At 31.6% G+C, this 19,157-nt stretch overlaps 1 protein-coding gene across 2 annotated transcripts in view; it reads left to right on the forward strand.

Moving 5' to 3' along the window:
• The window catches only part of LOC142330086 (uncharacterized), a 387,582-nt gene that overhangs the window by 366,569 nt on the left and 1,856 nt on the right, over positions 1 to 19,157 (forward strand). For both annotated transcript variants that reach the window (XM_075375142.1, XM_075375141.1), the window contains exon 4: positions 17,415 to 17,610. In XM_075375142.1, coding sequence (XP_075231257.1) covers positions 17,415 to 17,610 — 196 coding nt within the window. The remainder of the gene's footprint in view (positions 1 to 17,414; positions 17,611 to 19,157) is intronic.

Genomic DNA, 19,157 nt, shown 5'->3' on the forward strand with positions numbered 1-19,157 from the left:
TATCGATTGATTTATTATGGGATTTCCTGAAGAACCCCTTATAATGTGCTTCTTATCAAGGAATTAGTTACGTTCCACTTAAGGCCGATAAACAAAAGAAACAAAACAAAGAAACTAGAAAATTATTTAAATGAATTTTGAAAGTTTTGTTACAAGCAGATCTTGATAATACAAGGTAGGTTTTAAGATATCCGTTACGGCAGGTTATTCGTCTATAATAATTTATTTTTTTACCAGGAAAAGAGCATATTACATAGTTCTACTCATTTTGTTGTGTATACTTTACTTCTAGCCCACGGAATGAATCTACCGAGTTGGTCTAGTGGTGAACGCGTCTTCCCAAATCAGCCGATTTGGAAGTCAAGAGTTCCAGCGTTCAAGTCCTAGTAAAGTCAGTTATTTTTACACGGATTTGAATACTAGATTGTGGATACCGGTGTTCTTTGGTGGTCCGGTCTCAATTAACCACACATCTCAGGAACGGTCGAACTGAGAATGTACAAGACTACACTTCATTTACACTCATATATATCATCCTCTGAAGTATTATCTAAACGGTAGTTACCAGAGGCTAAACAGAAAAAGAAAAAAAGAGAGCCCACGGAATGAGTTAGTTAGTACTAGAACTCAACAGGCTATTTGTATACCTCCACTATCTACAGAATGAAATTGTTGCTTTGTCTTATCGTTTTCTCCTAAAAAAAAAAAAAAAAAAAAAAAAAAAAAAAAACAGATAAAGAGTTGGAGAATTTTTCCGGTTTTCTTCTTGATAGATTGTTATTGAAAATACGACAGACAGGTTTTAAATATTAGTAACTCAATTATTTGATATGACTATGCCTCTCTAAAAGCAGTAGAGAACCTAGGAAATGCCTTTAAGATTCAAGATTCAGTGAAAGGAAAATTCTGTTTTTCACTTCCCCGAGGTAGAGGGGGGCAAAGATTGTATCTATTAACAATTATTTAGTATATAAAAGCGGCTAACGATGAAGGGACCGAGTTACTCTCGGTAAAAAATATTCTTCCATCACAAGTACCGTCGGTCTCCTCAGAGGGCGGATGCCGGGTCAGAGCACTATTTTGTCCTGGGATGGGAAACTGCCCTCCAAAAAAGGAGGAACCTCTTTAGGAAATCAGTGGTATTCGAATCCGTAACGCGACGGTAAATAACCGTATTAAAGTTTTTATGGTAATTTTTTGCATTACGATATGATACCGCTCTTCTATTACATGCGTTCCACTCTGCAACAAAGACTTTATATTCTGAGTTCTCATACGTAATCCGTCCTTTAATTTCTTTTGTTGCTTCTGTTGGAGATCCAAATGAGAAGCTACTTCGACTTCGGAATATTTAATAGAAGCTAGTTAATGAGTTGTACCCGGCCGGGTTGGTCTAGTGGTGAACTCTTCATTACAAATCAGCTGATTTCGAAGTCGACAGTTGTTAGGTTCATATCCTAGTAAAGGCAGTTACTTTTGTACGGATTTGAATACTAGATCGTGGATACCGGTGTTCTTTGGTGGTTGGGTTTCAATTAACCACACATCTCAGGACCGGTCGACCTGAGACTGTACAAGACTACACTTCATTTACATTCATACATTCATCCTCTGTAGTAACCTTATGCTGGTTCCGGAAGCTATAAAAGAAAAAGAGTTAGTGAGCAGCAAAATAAAAATTCAAAAAAAAATGTTTTAAAATAAAAAAAATAAAAATTGTAAATAACGTGAAATACTATTTACATTTTTTTTACATAAACTGCTAAACTGAAATTCAGTATTTACACTTGCGTACATAAGATACAAGAAAATACTAAAACATATTGTAAATTTTTTTTCTAATTGAACAGGCTCTGAAAAGGTTTTCAATCAAATTTCAAAATCACTTTTATTCTATTTTGTCTTTTCGAGTTGCATACGGGCGAATTAATACCACCGAGAACCGGTGATAATTGCGTCGTTTTATAGAAGCTTCATAACCCGAAGAGTGTTTTAAAAAGCTGTTAACTTTTGACCTTGAAAACTACAATATATCACTGCCAGCACATGCGACTTCCTTCTGCGAAGGAACTGCATCGCATCTTTAACAACTGGGGTTCCCAGAAGGCGTATTGGCCGGAAGACTTTAGCGTCGAAAGGAATTCAGGAAACGGACTGAAAGGGAATCTCGCCGGGAGAATGAACCGCACACCCGACTTGTCTCCCGGTGTCAGCCCCGGTGAATAATCAACCGGTCTAAAGGATCGGAACGCAGCAATTACTTCTGCCCGTAAACAACATAACATAAATATAACCGCCATTAAATAATTACCCGCTCGAAAAAAGAAAGACACAGCAACAAGGGACTTTTGTCTAGGTTCTAGGATTAGCAGAGAGATATACAAATTCTCCCTCTATCCTTGCGTTCTGTTCCGTTCCCTTCGTAATCGAACAAACAGCTGTGCAACAGCAGACGTATTGCAACATATTTGTTAGTTTTTTATGCAGACATATAAAATGTGATTTTTTGAAAACCAACTTACATATAATATTGCTTATTACCACGACCGTTCAAATTGTTTTTATTATAAGAAGTATTGTTTTGAAATACAGTAAATTTATTTTGTTATTGCTGCAACGAGTCTCGAAAAGTTATTTACTGGAAAACATATTTGATTTATTGTTATTTTATATAACAGGCGCGCGCGCATACACACATATGGCGTTTTTGTTATTACATTTATTATTTTTCTTAAATAAATGTAATTTATACGACTAACAGCAGTTTGCGATGAAATTTGCGTTCGAAATGTTGACATAAATAATACTGTACGATAGGTCGGTAACGTGATCAATGACTGTTAACAAATAGGTTCTTTGTCGGCAACGAATAGATTGTCTTATAAGCCTAAATTAAACAATTAATCCTGAGCTACAAAATAATTAAATTATCAATATTATTTATTTAAAACTAATGAAAATTATTTATTTCAGTATCGATTTATTTCTCGTAAAAAAATTAACGGTTATTTACAATCGGGTGCATATCTGTAACAATGTAGCGAGGTATAATTGATAACTGGGCGATGCATTCACCATCAACGCGAGGAAGTTGCGCTCTTACAGCGGAACCGGCAGTCGAAGAAGAGCTTTGAAATGAATTTGGTTTTTATTAACTTCACAGTTTCTCTTATCACTGTCCAAATTTATGAACGATTACACTTTTGAACTCTGTTGTAAAGTTGTTTATTAACGTGAAAAAACTTTTAGATAACAAAAGCGATTTTTTTAATGTCTGTCATCGGCAAAATATCGGATGAATCGACCCGAAACCTGATGAAAAATGAGGATCAAAATAGAGGCCCGTATTTTAACATTATGTAAACCGCACATTCTAAAAAAAAAAATCGAGAATGAAAACGTCGCGTTTATTTCTGTTTGAATTACTTCTTTCTCGGCTCCGTGGCGCGAGTGGTAGCGTCTCGGCCTTTCATCCGGAGGTCCCGGGTTTGAATCCCGGTCAGGCATGACATTTTTCCACGCTACAAAACATTTATGTCATCCTCTGAAGCAATATCTTAACGATAATTTAAAATTTCTTTAATTTAATGTAGAAAAGAACAAGCTTTGTTCTTTTATTTAAGCTTTGTTCTGATATTTATTACATTCTCTTCCTATTACGGTTTATTGAGAAATAATTGAGATTTAAGTTTAATCGTATTCTTTCATTCGCCGGACTAATATGATCCCCGCTCACTCCGGCTTGTTTTAGCTCGGAACGCAATTTTTACACGTTCTAATTTCCAGCTCTATCGATTCTTTAATGCAAACAAAAACGATTTGAACGATAGAAGTACAAAATTACTTTTATTCTTGTTATAAAAACGCATTTTCCTAACGATGAACAATCGATTTTCACGCGATTGATGCTAGTTTGAATTAAATGAAAATGAAAATTATCTTTATACTATTACGTTTCCGTGAAACATATATGTGTGTATTTCATCTGCAAAAATGATTAAATTAATGAATTTCCAATTAACTGAAAAACTAATACGTTCTCCATTAGTAAATTACTAAGTTTTTGTTTGATTTTTCTTTACAAACAATTAAATTTTTCAGTTTTCATTACGAAAAAATTATTTAATAAGGGCTTTTGCAAACTTTTATATTTTTTAACTTTTAACTACGAGTGTGTGCACGCGCTGACGTTAGGTTAATATATAATGAACTAAAACATAGCGGTTAATAAACTCCTCGGTATTTGGTTATATCCACTGGTTATATAACAAGTGATTTAAAATATATTGACATATTTTTACAGAAATTTATACTACAGAAAATTTTTCAGTACTTTCTTTCAGCTCCAGTTATATAAAAATAAGGAATACGCCGATATTGAAATGCAGAAACTCATATTAAATGTTTTCTATTCTTCACCTCCTACACGTGGGATATCCTCCTATACGTCTTCCGTTTCGGATAAACAAACAACGGAAATTGATTAGTTTCATATTAGAATAGGATTTCTGTGATTCACGAAACTAAAAATAGACAAAATTTCATTTTGAAAGAGATAACCTCGTAAATTGTTTCCGCACTTCCTAGATGCTAATTCACAAATACTCCCGAGGGCTAAACAAAACGCTGACGTAATTAAACGAAATTGCTTTTACTGTTCGTTTACTAGTAAACTGTAAATAATGATCAAACAGCTAATAAGTTGACTTTTATCACCTACAGTATTGCATGTAATCATAAAAAAGTTCTAAATCGATCGCGTTACATCCTTTCAAGTATTAAATTAAAGTTTTACTATATATAAAAGATTATAAAAGGTTTTAATTGGTGAATTATAAGGGTAGTAAAATTTTTATTTATCGGAAAGTTTAATTTAGTAACGTTCAAAATAATTACGTATCGTTGCCGGTCAGAATTTACTATTCTCTGAACATTATATCTACAAAATACATATTCGACTAGACATAACTATTGTTGTGTTAAGCCATTTACATTTTTCGACTTAACGAATAACATATATTTCATACAATAACATACATTTTTCGACTTAAATAATATATATGCGTCTGCAAAATAATGTACGTAATGTCCCCGGTTCAAACGTAAAAAAGAATGCGGTTTTGCAACGGACATTTTAAAGGAATCATGATTTTATTAAAAAATGGGCGCACTATAAAAAGCTTTCTTCTTACGATATGGAGGTCGCCTTTTTTTTTACAAACATCCACTAGATGTCGCTATTGAGATTTACATTACTATTGTAAAATTTGAATTTTTTCGTTGTTACAACAGTGGTAGCTCAGAAATCGGCCGAGTAGTTTGGTTACAGTGAGCGTTACAAGAAAAAAAAAAAAAAAAAAAAACAGTTTTGTGAAAAAATAAAAATTTCACGTGAAGGTTTCGTCGGATAATTTTTTACGATTGTAGTAAGAGCCTAACTTAACAACACTGCTAGGGCCTTCCAAGATGAACCGAATCCAACAAAAGTGGAAACAATTGATTATTTGACGGAGAAAAATACTGAATTAGTTTCTCATTGCCCGTATTCACCTGGTTTTAATACCTTAATACCACCTGGTTTTAATACCCGAATATCAAGCAGAAGCTGTTGAATCCTTCCAAAACAATGATTTTGGGATACAAACTTCAGACTGGAAAAAATGTTTCGAGGATTGATCCGAACGCATGCAAATGTGTATAAATCTTAAGTTGAATATTTTGGGAAACAATAAAACGATTTGTACAAAAAACTTTTTTCTTCCATTGATTTTATAAAAACTTAAAATGCAGCTCTCGTATCGATACGTTAAGGACGTGTACATTTACAAAAAATCAAAATTTGTACTCTATTTGGTGATTCTACCAAATACAGTACGAATGTGCATCAGTCACTCTTTCTTTGTTCTTATTCACATACGCACGCGTGCGCGCGCGCGTGTGTTAATACACAGGCACACAGTTTTATATATAGTAGATGAAATTTACAATAATAGGTTAAATTTAAAGCATTATTTTTTTTTAATTATAATTTTTTTTTATTGACTATGATATAATTACAAAAGCATCACTAATATTTGCTTTCTCTGATAGTAATGATATTCATTATACAACCACTCTCTTTGGTGAACAAAGTTTAAGTGCCACTTGTTATTCTTTAGAATAACTTTAATAGTCTTTTTCTTTTTTAGTGATTTGCGTCTCGTGTCAACTTGCATAAAAATTTTAATCCTCTGTGGGGTCAATTTAATATTATGCTCTGCAGTCTATCAGAATTTGATTTTACCGTTTTAATTATATATATTAAGAAACACATGATCCAGCAGAGGAACAGTGTAAATCATTGTGAAACAATCCTGTATGTACTACAAATATTATTATGTTTGGAGATATTCTAAAGTACGTTCTGATAGATTAATCACAGTCCTGAATAATTACTTTTTTTTAAATAAGTAGTTACCATGTTGTTAATTAATTAGTGTTTAAGCATTTGATTAAAACCATCAGCTTTTTAAACAATAAATCTGATAATATTTCAGCAAACAGTGTTACAGCCTAAAGTTTTCAGTCGGTTACACAGCCGACTTCAGTGATCGTTTTCATAAAATCGGTAATAGATATTAATTTGATAACTAGCATAAACACCACAATAAACTGTTGATGAGGAAAGGATCAAGAATAATAAAAAGGTATAGATCGTGATAAAGGGACGATCTACTCAAAGTGATACCAGGAAAAACAACTCCTGCTCGAAGAAGTACCCTCAGGCAATTGCTGTTGAGGGCTTTTAGTAATGGACATCCGTTCCATCAATAATCCTTTGGGAGATTGGGATATCTTTAGGCACAATGGAATCTGCATATTGTTGATCGACAATTTTTCCATAGAATATTCAAACGTATGAGTACGGCAACATAACTTTATGAATCCAAATATGGCTCTCGCATACTGTAAAATGTAAATTTTAAAAATAACCTCTCAGTTATTTTTTAATTTGGGGTGGCAAAGCAGTTTTGGGTAAACCCCTGTTGTTGGATAATCTGAGGAATGATTTTTCTTTTTGTAAACGTCAGGATCCTTTGGCTGTCTTTGAAAAGGTTTCCCTCATCTAATAAAGTCACTTAAATTACATATATGACTTAACTTCAACTACCTCTAATATAATAATTAATATTGACAACTCTTTTTCTAAAAATAGTTTTCTTTTATAAACTATAATACACACAACAACGGCAATCAAGCTGATCTTCATCTTAAAATATCAACCTCTGATTTTTCTTCCCCAAAAAAGTGTAATTGCACTAAAATTAATTTCACTAACATTAAAATTTTTCATTTAAATATTTAACGTCTAAGAAATAAGACAAGTTGGTTTTATTTTTGAGAAATTGGCGATTCATTTCTTTCCAACGAGCCACCAGGCATTGCATGTTTTTTAGAACATCGGCCGACCAATACAAGTAATTTCTAAGTTATATAATTTTATGATTGCTGAAACTAAATAGTTTCAGAGACCTATTTAATCTGACCTAGTTGTCAGAAACTAATTAGGAAATAATTGCAAAATTGACTTTGATGAATAACTTAACAGATTTAATCACATCTACTTTATATCTTATTATAAATTCTATCCATTCTTAACATTATCGATATAATTTATCAATTAGAATAAAAGATTATCTATTTATTTACGCTTCAACACCTCTGGACACTAAAAATACACTCAAAATGAGCTCAGGTTTTGTCAGGAAATCTCTTACCTATCTCTGGAATTGTGTGGTGTATGAAAGTATTCAGTCAGTCTGGCAACTAAATATGTGTTATAAACTATTCAGTCAAAGCTTGACTGGGTAGTTAAAAAATTTACTGTAAAATCTTATAGAGGTTGATTGTATTTTTTTTAAACTCTTTTAGCATTTTCACAATGAATTGATGTTAGCTATATCAAATATCACAAAGGTTTCAGTTTTTCTCCAAATTCATTTCCAGAAATTTCATTACAATATATTTCGGTCATAATGCTTCTGTATTAATGTTCTGCAAAGTATTTACATTAATTATACTAATAGAAAATATTTTAAATAATATTTAAGAGTAATAAATTTTGATTATCTAATTTATTGCTCTTAATTAGGTTGTAATAAAAGTAAAAGAAGAGAAAACATATTCTTGTGTCAAGTAAAAAAATAAAAGAAGAAAAGAAAGTAGGTTGTAATAAAGGTTTTAATAAAAAAAAATGTACATCTAGATTTTGTTAATTAATAGATAAAATATAGAAAAACCAAAGAACAAAAAATCCTCTTCATTACACACAATGAAATGTATCAGAACCAATTACAATCACAACAGTGATATTGCTTTTTTCTCTCCGTGTTATTATTTCTCTTTATTTATTAAAGTTCTTCATTTCAGTTCACAAAATAAAAAGTTGTTTCTAATTTTATACCGATGATTAAAATCACCCAAAAAGTAACTAAATAGAGATTGCTTAAATTTAATTTATTTATTGGAAAATTTCATTTATTTAAATTGCTGTACTCATTAATTTTTTCCGGATATTTTTCAGTACTGACAGTTTGTAATAACTGTATAAAAAGTTTAATTTGAAGTAAAATTTTATTAAATATTACTGGTTTTAATTTTTACATGACACAAGAATTTTTTTCTCTTAACAAGTAGTCATAAAAGAAATTAAATGCATTATTTTAACTAGTCAGAGCACCGACATTATAGTCACGTTTGTGGGTTTCAAAAAAGCGTACAACAATGTACAGATTGGTAGACAATTGCTCTTTAAAATGATAAAAGAATTTGGCATCGACAGGAAAACAAGAACTGTATCAAACAAACCCTGACCGACACCACCTTGGAGAAATATTGGAACCGTTTGAAATAAAAACAGGAGTGAGACAAGGTGATGATGGGCTATCACCCGATCTATTCAACCTAATTCTGGAAAAAATAATAAGAACATGAAACAAGAACTGGAAAAAAAGAAGACATCAAAGGAATACGATTAGGAAAAAGGAAAGACAATCTGGTTATAGACGGTTTAGCATTCGCAGATAATATCGCCTACTAGTGCAGAACAAGGCGGAAGCACAAGTAATGATCAAGAAACTGCAAGAAACCACCAGAAAAACCAGCCCACAAATCTCTTACAAAAAAACAGAATGCATGGAAACTAAACACCAAAAGGAAAAGTACATGAAGATGAAATGCAACATCAAAAGAGTAGATAACTTTAAGTACTTAGGAGAACAGATACAATCCAACAGACTGGACTAAACATTAAACATAGAATGCGTGAAAAATGTGGATATGGAGTTACGCAAAACAGATACAACAAACGCAGCATATTCTACAAAGCCAAAATCAGATATTACAACATGGTCATCAAACTGGAAGGCCTACGTGTATTGGAATGCGTAACAATTAACAGGAAAGGAGAAATACAAGAAATTGGTAAAAACTAGGAAAATACTCAAGGTAAATACTCAGGAAAGTATTAAGATCAAGGAAAACAGCACCTGAAAAATACAGATGAATGAGACAGAATGACACAGAGACCTTCACAGACCCATGCAGAAGAGGCGTGCAAAATTCTATGGACACCTCAAAACAACAGATGACAACAAACTGACCAAAAGGATCTTCAATCGCTTTACGCAGATGAAAGCAACGACCAACTGGATTAAAGAAATGCAAAAGGACCTGGAAGAAATGATGATTACAGAAGACATCATACAAGATAGTGATGAATTCAGGAAAATAATCAACGTATTTAAGAACATCAAAGACAAAGATCACAAGCCAAGGACAGCCAAGAGGTGGACTGAACAGAAGAGGAATGAAAGTGAAAAGATTAAAACGTCTGGGAAGTAAAGAAGAACAAGCTGAAAATCAAGTAAAAACCAAACAAAAAACCGATATAAACCAAACTCAATATGATATGATATTTAAACAATATGATATTTTTAAATAAAATAAATTTGACAAACATTTCAAACACACAAAAGTGTTTATTTTATGATATTCCTCGAGTTTGTCCATCAATCCAATGGTTTAAGAAACTCCTTTGTGGGGGGGGGTTTCTTAACTTTTTAGGATGGGCACTGTTAACAACGGTATTCTTGAATATTCTACTGATAAAATTAGTTCCATCACAATGCAAACAACTCTGCTCTCAGAATAACCAAAGGCACAGGAAGTTTCCCGCCTAAAATCCATTAACATAACATTGATCAATAATAATTGGCTTAAATATATACTGCAACAAAAATAGAAAATAGAAACTGGTTGAATATTAATAAAAAATAATACCATAAGTTTCATCTACTTTATACACGATATTTCTTTATTTCTTTCACTTTTACAGAATTAATAATTAATGGAGTAATCCTAATACTAATTATAATATTACTTAACTTAATCATACTTAATTTAACATAGTTTTATAATACAATTTAATATTTATTACTTAACTTAATTATACTTAATTTATATTATTTGTAAAAGATGAAAGATTAGGGGTCCACAAGGGTCTTGCCCGTTTTATGGCACCATCCCTTTTCTATTAATTTTTTTAGTTAGAGTAAGAGGAAAAGTAAACAGTTTTATCTTATATAGGAGGATTAGTTTTGGTTCAATTCATGATTTACTGTGGTGGAAACTTATCTTTTCTGCAGTTATGTATAGAGAAGATCAATCGTCATCAAATATTTATGTTTACTATTAAACCTTTTATCCAGCGCTACCCGCTAAGTTATATATGTGAAAAATCTATTACTATGTTAAGACTAATAGTATAAAGCATTATAATTAATTATATATGTAATCATAAATCATGTAATTACATGGAATATACTTTCAGCGTCATCAATATTAATTAGCCATCGTCTTAGTAGCTTTAAGAAAGTGTTTAGGTTCCTACTGGTCTTTATATGATTAGGAAGTATGTTATACGATCTAGGAGCAGTACTTGAAAAGAACTTCATATAACTCGTTTTATTTGCTCTGGGGACATATACATTCCTTTAACTTCTAAGTTCGTACTAGGTTATCATACTATCTCTATGACCACTTCTGATAAAAGAAAATTTTTATTACTTTATAAACATATAAATAACGTAGCGGTAATATAGACAATTCCCTAAATATTGGCAAAGAATGATCCGTAGTTCTTTTTTTACTTATCATTCTAACGAATCCTTTTTGGATTTTGATTATGGAATCTAAATTTGTAACATAAGTTCCTCCCCAACAGCTGATGCCGTAGTCTAGTCGACTATGCACAATAGCAAAAGAAAGTTTTCTCATGGTTAGTTTTGGGGATAGTTTGTTTAAAAAATAAAATATCCTAAGATAGCCTAAAAGTTTTTGCTTTAATAGCGCAATATGATTCTTCCAGGTTAGACCACTATCTAACACAATGCCCAAGTATTTATAAATATCACGTTCGATCTCACTACATTCTAAACAGTCGGATTTATTTATCTCACATTTTTTACATTTATATTTTATTGTAAGTGGCAATTTTATTTTCCCCTTTAAGCAGAAGTTGATATACAAAGTTTTTTCAACGCTCAAGATCATATAATGATTTGAAAAGCATAACCGCAGTGCGTCCAAATCTGATTGCATGTCCTCAGCCACTTCTATCCAGGTGTTGCGGACATAACACAAGGCAGTATCATCTCCAAACGCATATACATTACCTTTAAGCGGGGCTGAACAGACACTATTTACATATATTATGAATAATATGGATCCCAATATGGATCCTTGTGGGACTCCATATTGTACCCCAGCAAAGTTACTTAAAACCCTTTTATTCTCACGCACTGTCACCTGTTGATCAGATAGCTCTCAAACCAATCAAATGAAACACCTCTAATACCACTCATCCACAGAATGCGTAGAAGGACATTGTGGTCTACACAATCAAAAGCTTTTGTTTTTGTTATGTCTAAAAATAGACCGCTCACACATTTCTTATCATTTATGCCCTGAAACACTTGGGTAGTAAAATTTAAGAGTGCCTTTTCAGTATTGCTCCCAGCCATGAATCCATATTGGTTTTTTACTAAAAAAAGAAGTTTTATTGAGGTACGATATTAATCTGTTCTTCATACATTTCTCATAGATTTTAGAGAAGATAGAGAGTAGAGATTTGGTCTATATTGAGTAACAGAGTTTTTATCTCCTTTTTTAAAGACAGGTATTACTACTGCTTTTTTTAAAGCGTCCGGGAATTTTCCAGATTGGAGGCTTATATTTACAAGAAATTGTTAAGACATGTGATATATGATCTATTGCTAATTTAACAATTTTTGAGCTTATTCCATCGATACCAGGGGATTTATTGTTTTTGAGATTTTTGATAATATTTTCAATCTCAACATTAAGGACAGGCTCAACGAACATTGATGACACTTCACATTTTGTATTTGCCAGATCATTATTTGTATCATTACAACTTTCATTTAATTGTTTACGTAAGTCACTTACAACATTTATTTACAACTTGATGCTCTTGGTGTCTAATACCCTAGTTTTTGGTACTTTAAATTATCAAGTAATAAGTGTTCTTAAAATCTCTAATATAAATATTATATTTAGTCCTTTTTTTCTTCTTAACTATTTTTATTTCCACCTGGGGGTTTAGTTCAGTCTGCTTTTATGATTCTGTTTTGTTTTAATTCTGCTTTATTTTTTATTGTTTTAGAAGATATAAATTTGATCTAAACAACCTTTTTTATTAAAAAAAAAAATTTAATAGTAAATGGAAATATAAAACTTACAAGAAAATTATCACAGTTAATTCATTATACGAGAAAACTTTTTTATTATTTCATTTACTACTCATGCTAGATGATGATATTTTATGCGCTTTAGTTTAGCGATACAGAAAATTAAAATCCATGGTAAAGATGTATTACAAACTAAAACTAATAAAAACTTTTATTAAAGGTTGAAAGTATTTGTACTAGAGGGACATGTTCTATCTAGTTCGACTGATTTATTTTCCTTCCTTTAATTAACAGTTGTAAAATGTGAGGTAACGTATTTGTGTTGCTCAGAACCATACATCTTTTTAATGAACTGTAATAAAGGTTATCCTAACTTATTAAATGAATGTGGACAATTTAATTTTTATTTTTGATTCATCTTACTTTAATGTGTTACATTTAACTTAAACCTACTCCTACTACTTAAACCACCATGATATTTGATGTTAATAATAACACTACTCAACAAAAACGTTTTTTGTGTATCTGTAATCGTACACGGTGATTTCAACTAATTTTGGGGTGTTGAATTCAAAACTGTTATCAACGTGTAATATGTCACGTTTTTTAGTTACATACAATTTATTTACTACCGATAAATCACTGTGAAATCAATATTTAAAAAACATTATTAGTTGTGTATTCATTTAAAATTTGTTTAAATCAACTAAATTTTGATTTATTCAAACATAGATAAATTGAAATACATTTTTACAATTTTAAAATATCAGTTTCTAAAAGTCTAAATTATTTGAAATGTATTTAAAATAACGGATTTTATAAGTTTAAATCATTGCAGTTGACTTTCAATTTTTAAAATATGTTGATACTTTTTCACTTGTACGATGTTTGACCAATTTCTCTAAACAAAAGCCAACAATAGTCACCCGTCATTCCAAGATCCCATCTTCCTTGGTACTGATGCTCCATGGTCAGAATATCCTAATGAAAATGTTCTCCCTGCTCATTGCTGACAGAGCCCAAATTTTCAGGAAAGATGTCTAGGTGGAAGTGTAGGAAATGAATTTTTAGTGATATCCTACTAGATCGTGGATACCGGTGTTCTTTGGTGGTTGGGTTTCAATTAACCACACATCTCAGGAATGGTCGAACTGAGAATGTACAAGACTACACTTCATTTACACTCATACATATCATCCTCATTCATCCTCTGAAGAATTATCTAAACGGTAGTTACCGGAGGCTAAACAGGAAAAAGAAAGAAAGAAAGAAAGAAAGTGATATCCTACATCCTAAATATTTGTAGTTTTCTAACAGCTTATTAACCAAAAAAACATTGTTTTTGTGTTTTCTGTTGCCTAAAATCCACTAACGTCTTTGAAGGATTTCCATGCAGCTAATTCACATTCGCAGAGTTTATCGTCAGAAGTTGAATCCCAAGTAGTTTCTTGATTTGAGGACCGATAAATATACTCTCCTTCAGCTTACCATCACTCAATTTAGGAAAACTTATTTTTAAATGATTAAATTCTAGTCCATCTTTTCTAGTGCCTTTACAAAATATTTTATGTGTCTTGAGTTTTATGTGAAGTGGCAACTGTATGATTTTACCACTCTTAGTTAATGAAAGATGCATTACATTTTTTTTACCAGCCACAAAGTTCTGCCGCAATGGCCAGTTCTTTACTTGGTAATGACTTCTTGCATCACAACTATTCCAAAGATAAAAAAACAACAATATTTTGTAGACCCACCTTGTAAGCCAAGAAATAACATAACTTTCAGATGATTGCAAACTTGCTACATATGCTCTTTGTATTCTATTGCTTCTAATGTTGATGCCGTAGTTTCCATATGTTTTTTTCATGTCAATCTCATGAGCTAATGGAATGGATGGCTGTTTGTTACCAAACAGCCATAAAACTGCTTTCATGCTAACTTTAGAAGAGTAAATAAAAAGATGCCATCCTTCAAGAATATGCTAAATTCCAAGGTGTTTCATCAGGCCATTGACATCAGTACAATGAATTTTTCATAAAAAAAAATTAATTGGAAGTTTTATTTTGTATTCTAAACATAGTAACTTTTGTTTTTTCTCCTAGAAGATTTCAGTATTACAGTATAGTCCCCAGAAGTTCAGCTTGCTACTTTGATAACTTTAAATCACAAACTAAGTCACTAAGTTCATGTTGTTGAATTAAATGAGGAGAGTGTCATCAGATCTAAATCATCTGCTTCATTTTCAGATTGTTCTAGCAATGTCAGATAAGATGGTGGTACAGGTACAAGTAACTTCTCTCTGTGTGGTACCGACTTTAGAGCTGAGAATACATCTGCATATTTTATGAACTTTCTATTTTTTATTTAAATCCAAATATATTTGTCATACAGAAGTAGCAGTCGATGAAGCGGTCCTTAGGTTCACGCCAAACCATCAGCATAGCAAACAGCATAGCTCATCATTTCCCCTTCAACCATTCAGTTAAGAGTTATGGAGCACGATATGCAGATAACATGAGGCGCCTAGATTTTATTTTGATTCCCATGTGGACAGTCAAAATAAAATTTATAAGCTGTTTTTATCGATTCAGAAATGATAGTCTTTCTTTGATATTTAGGTATAAATTTACCACATACATAACAAAAATTGTCTGAATGATTTGAATATCTACAAACTTTTGCAGAACCCATGTTGTAGCAAATAAAAAGGATAAAAATAATTTTTGTATAATCAAGAATTGATGAAAATGTAGTAAAATATTAATAACTGTGAAACATAACACACGGTATAGACAAGTGGAGCTAGACTGAATAAGATTTTAGGCTATGTAGTAGGCAATAACAGATGCTAACATCTGTTATTGCCTACTACATACTAATATGATGTCATATGTGTAACCTTTATAGGTTTAATTGCTGAACTCAGTGAAGTGGTTGGATGAACAGAAGAATTTCTGCCTTTAATCTAGACAACAAATTCAAGTTTGGTCAGGCATGGAATTTCTCATATGATACAAAATTCATTGTCATCTGTCATAGTAACTGTGTTATATAAATAAATAAATGTTGAAATAACTTCCATTTTATTTTTACATAACCAAGGTACCTTATTAGTGGTCTTCCTTTGTCATTCCCATTATAGCCTAATGTTCCTCATCTATCATATTCTTTTCCTTACACATTGTACAATAATTTTGGTGAAATGATGAAAAATTTAATTCAGTACTTATGAATTATATTTATAATATAACTAAAAATACTGGGCAATTAAAAAAGGATTTCACAGCTTTAAAAGCATATAAAGATTTACTGAGATAAATTGCAGATTTGGTTGAGGTCTCATTCCACACAAAAATACATCAAGTCTGTCACCCAACATTCAATTTGGTTTGATATGACTTCCATTTGTAATGTGACGTACATTCCTTCTAAGTCAATTTCATTCCAGACTGTAACCAGTAAGTTTGGTGTTACTTCTGCAGCTGCAATATTAATTTGAAGTCTTAGCTAAACAAGATTAGTAGGCAAAGATTAGTATGTAGTATTACATAAATCCAATCTTTAATGAAACGCATAAGAAAATATCTAGTAAGGTCATACCTGGGGAGTGAGGTGGCCATACAATTGGACTTTCGCAACCATTCCACCGACCTGTGAATCAAGTATCAAGCAATTCTCTCAACTTCTAAGTAGTAGTGAAGTGGTGCTCTGTCTTGCTGATAGTAATGGCATCCATCTTGGTTATCATTGTCTAACTAAAGAATTAGAAGATTTTGAAGCACGTCCAAATAAATGATACCATTTATGGTTGCCTCCTGGAAGAAGAACAGATCATACAGTCTTTGTTTGCTTATGTCACAAAAAACATTACCTTAGGGCTATTACAAATGTGCTTTAAAGTTTCAAGAGGATTTTTGCGACCCCATATTTGGTAGTTATGGGTATTCATCTTACCAATGATGTGAAACGTTGATTCATCTCTAAAAATTGCATCGTCTAAAAATGTATCATTGTCTGCAATTCTATCCATCATTTCCATACATAACTGCAGCTGAGCAATCTGGTCATCATCTGTAACGTGTTATACCACAATAGTAGTTCTGTATGACTTCAAGTGCAATCATTTACATAATATATGTCAAACAGTCGTTTGTGGAATGCCAGTCTCACATGACGTACGTTGAGTTAATTTCTTCAGACTACATGCAAAGCTTTCTCTGAGTTGTTCCACAGCAACTCAAGGAACACATGGGCATCCTGGTGATTTTGTATGTTTAACAGAACAAACTGTCTCAACAAAGGTTTGGTGCCAAGAGTAAACTGCCTACCAGGTGGCTCCCTACTGTACTCTCTATGAAAATTATGTTGAATTGCATTGCTGACTGCAAATCATGAAACCAAAAGACACAGCGAACACATTCCACACCAGTAAATCTATAGTTTTTTAACAATACTGGTGATAGCGCCGATGACCAAATTCAGTGTTAATGAACTACCTGAGTCAAAACTTGATGTGTTTTGCAATGAATTTAGACCTCAACTGAATCTGTAAGTTATCTCCAATACATTTTTATATGCTTTTAAATTTGTGAAGTCCTTTTTGATTCACCTGTTATAATTCTTTTTTCATTAAAAGTTTTGCTTCTTTATCTTATTTTTTTTCAGGTGCCAGTATTCATACCAGCCGAGGTTTTGGAGGATACCGAGCATCATCTTGTAGTCCGGGTTCTTTATTACGAGTTTTTGGACCTAATATACAAGTTGCTACAGTTTTAACACTTTTTTGGAGTCTAGCCTGTTCATTACAAGTAGCACTATTTGTTCAAGCTGTTATTACGATACATATATCTGATAAGACAAGGTAATAGTACGAAAAAAGTATGACCACGTTCAGTAGTCTGTAGTAGTTTAGTAGTTTAAAAAGATATGTGAAAGTTCATTTAGCTCAATCGATCGTGCAAATATAAATTTCTATTTAAAATACATTAACTGTACGGTGAACAAATACTGATGAGTTTCAGGACTTATGTTCATAAGAACGTATTCATTTTACTAACGGGTGAAACAACATAAATATTAACTACATCGAAAAAGCTGCCAAAGGGTTGCATAAATTTTTCAGCTCCGATCTTGACAAATTTTAATTTGAAATGCATCATTAAGTTTTTATATATTAACAACTTAGTTATGCAATATTTACAGTAAATTCTCAGAAAAAAAATTTGAGTTTGATTTCACACATTTTTACCTTAAAATTTATGCAGTATTGAAAGTATAACTGAGAAAAAATCAGAATTCTTATTAACATATTTTGAATCCTGGTTGACCTCCTTGACCAAATGATATTTTTATCATTAAAATTATACTCTATTTATAGTATAACTGCTACAAAAGTCAAAAATTTTAGTAAAAAAATTTGGGACTTGTTTGACTTCCTTGCTCATCATAACTTTAAATGACAGGCACAACCTGAAATTCAGATAAGTATCAGAAATTATAAAAAATGACTTAATTATGCAATATTTGAAGTACAATTAAGAAAAAAAAAAAATTAAAAAGTTTAATAAAAAAACACTGCAGCTCAATCTGATCTCTTTGATCAGATTACTCATTTAATCATATATTTTAATTACTATGTTTTTATCATCAAAATTATTCTGTAGTTTGAATATAATTGCTTTAAAAAAAAACTCCATTGTATGATTTCCTTTTATGGAAAGTAAATTTTGTGCTTTAATACAAAATCTGTAGAAAAAACTAACAAAAGTGAAATCGATTGCCACCTTACCCGCTTGTAAGTAGGGGTGCAGACTGGAAATTATACAGTGACAATTTTGTGTCTATTTTTCACATAAAATATTTACTATCCACTTAAATATTCCACCACATCTTAATTATTTGTCAACCGATTTGAACAAATGAAATATCATTCTGTTCTCAATAAAAGGCTTAATATTTTATATAATAAAACAAATTATAATAAATCTAATTTTTACTGTACCATTAATAATCTAAAATTTGAGTGGCTGCCGTTTTGGGATTTCCATAGGCAAACTTTTTTATTTTATGGATGTTGTTTGGTACACATAACAATTTAAAATTTTCAATCCATTCTTAAGTTAAAGATTTGTTCACATGATCTTTTTTATTACAGGTTGGGATAAATATGAGTACAGCGATGCCTCCTTGTTTGATGAGATCAAAATTAGCCCAAAGCTGGTATACTACACAATTTCAACATTTTTAAGCAACAGGTTTTCAAGATATGAGACAAAAACTGTTTAGACCCCACTCCTAAATCAGAATGACTTTAAAACTTTGAGTTTTAAATTACTTAATAAGTAATTTTATTCTACTACACAAAGAGTAAAACGTTAAACAAAATGGGTGAACTACACCCATTTTTTT

Source organism: Lycorma delicatula, chromosome 9, assembly GCF_047948215.1.
Source record: "Lycorma delicatula isolate Av1 chromosome 9, ASM4794821v1, whole genome shotgun sequence".
Classification (NCBI taxonomy): Eukaryota; Metazoa; Arthropoda; class Insecta; order Hemiptera; family Fulgoridae; genus Lycorma; species Lycorma delicatula.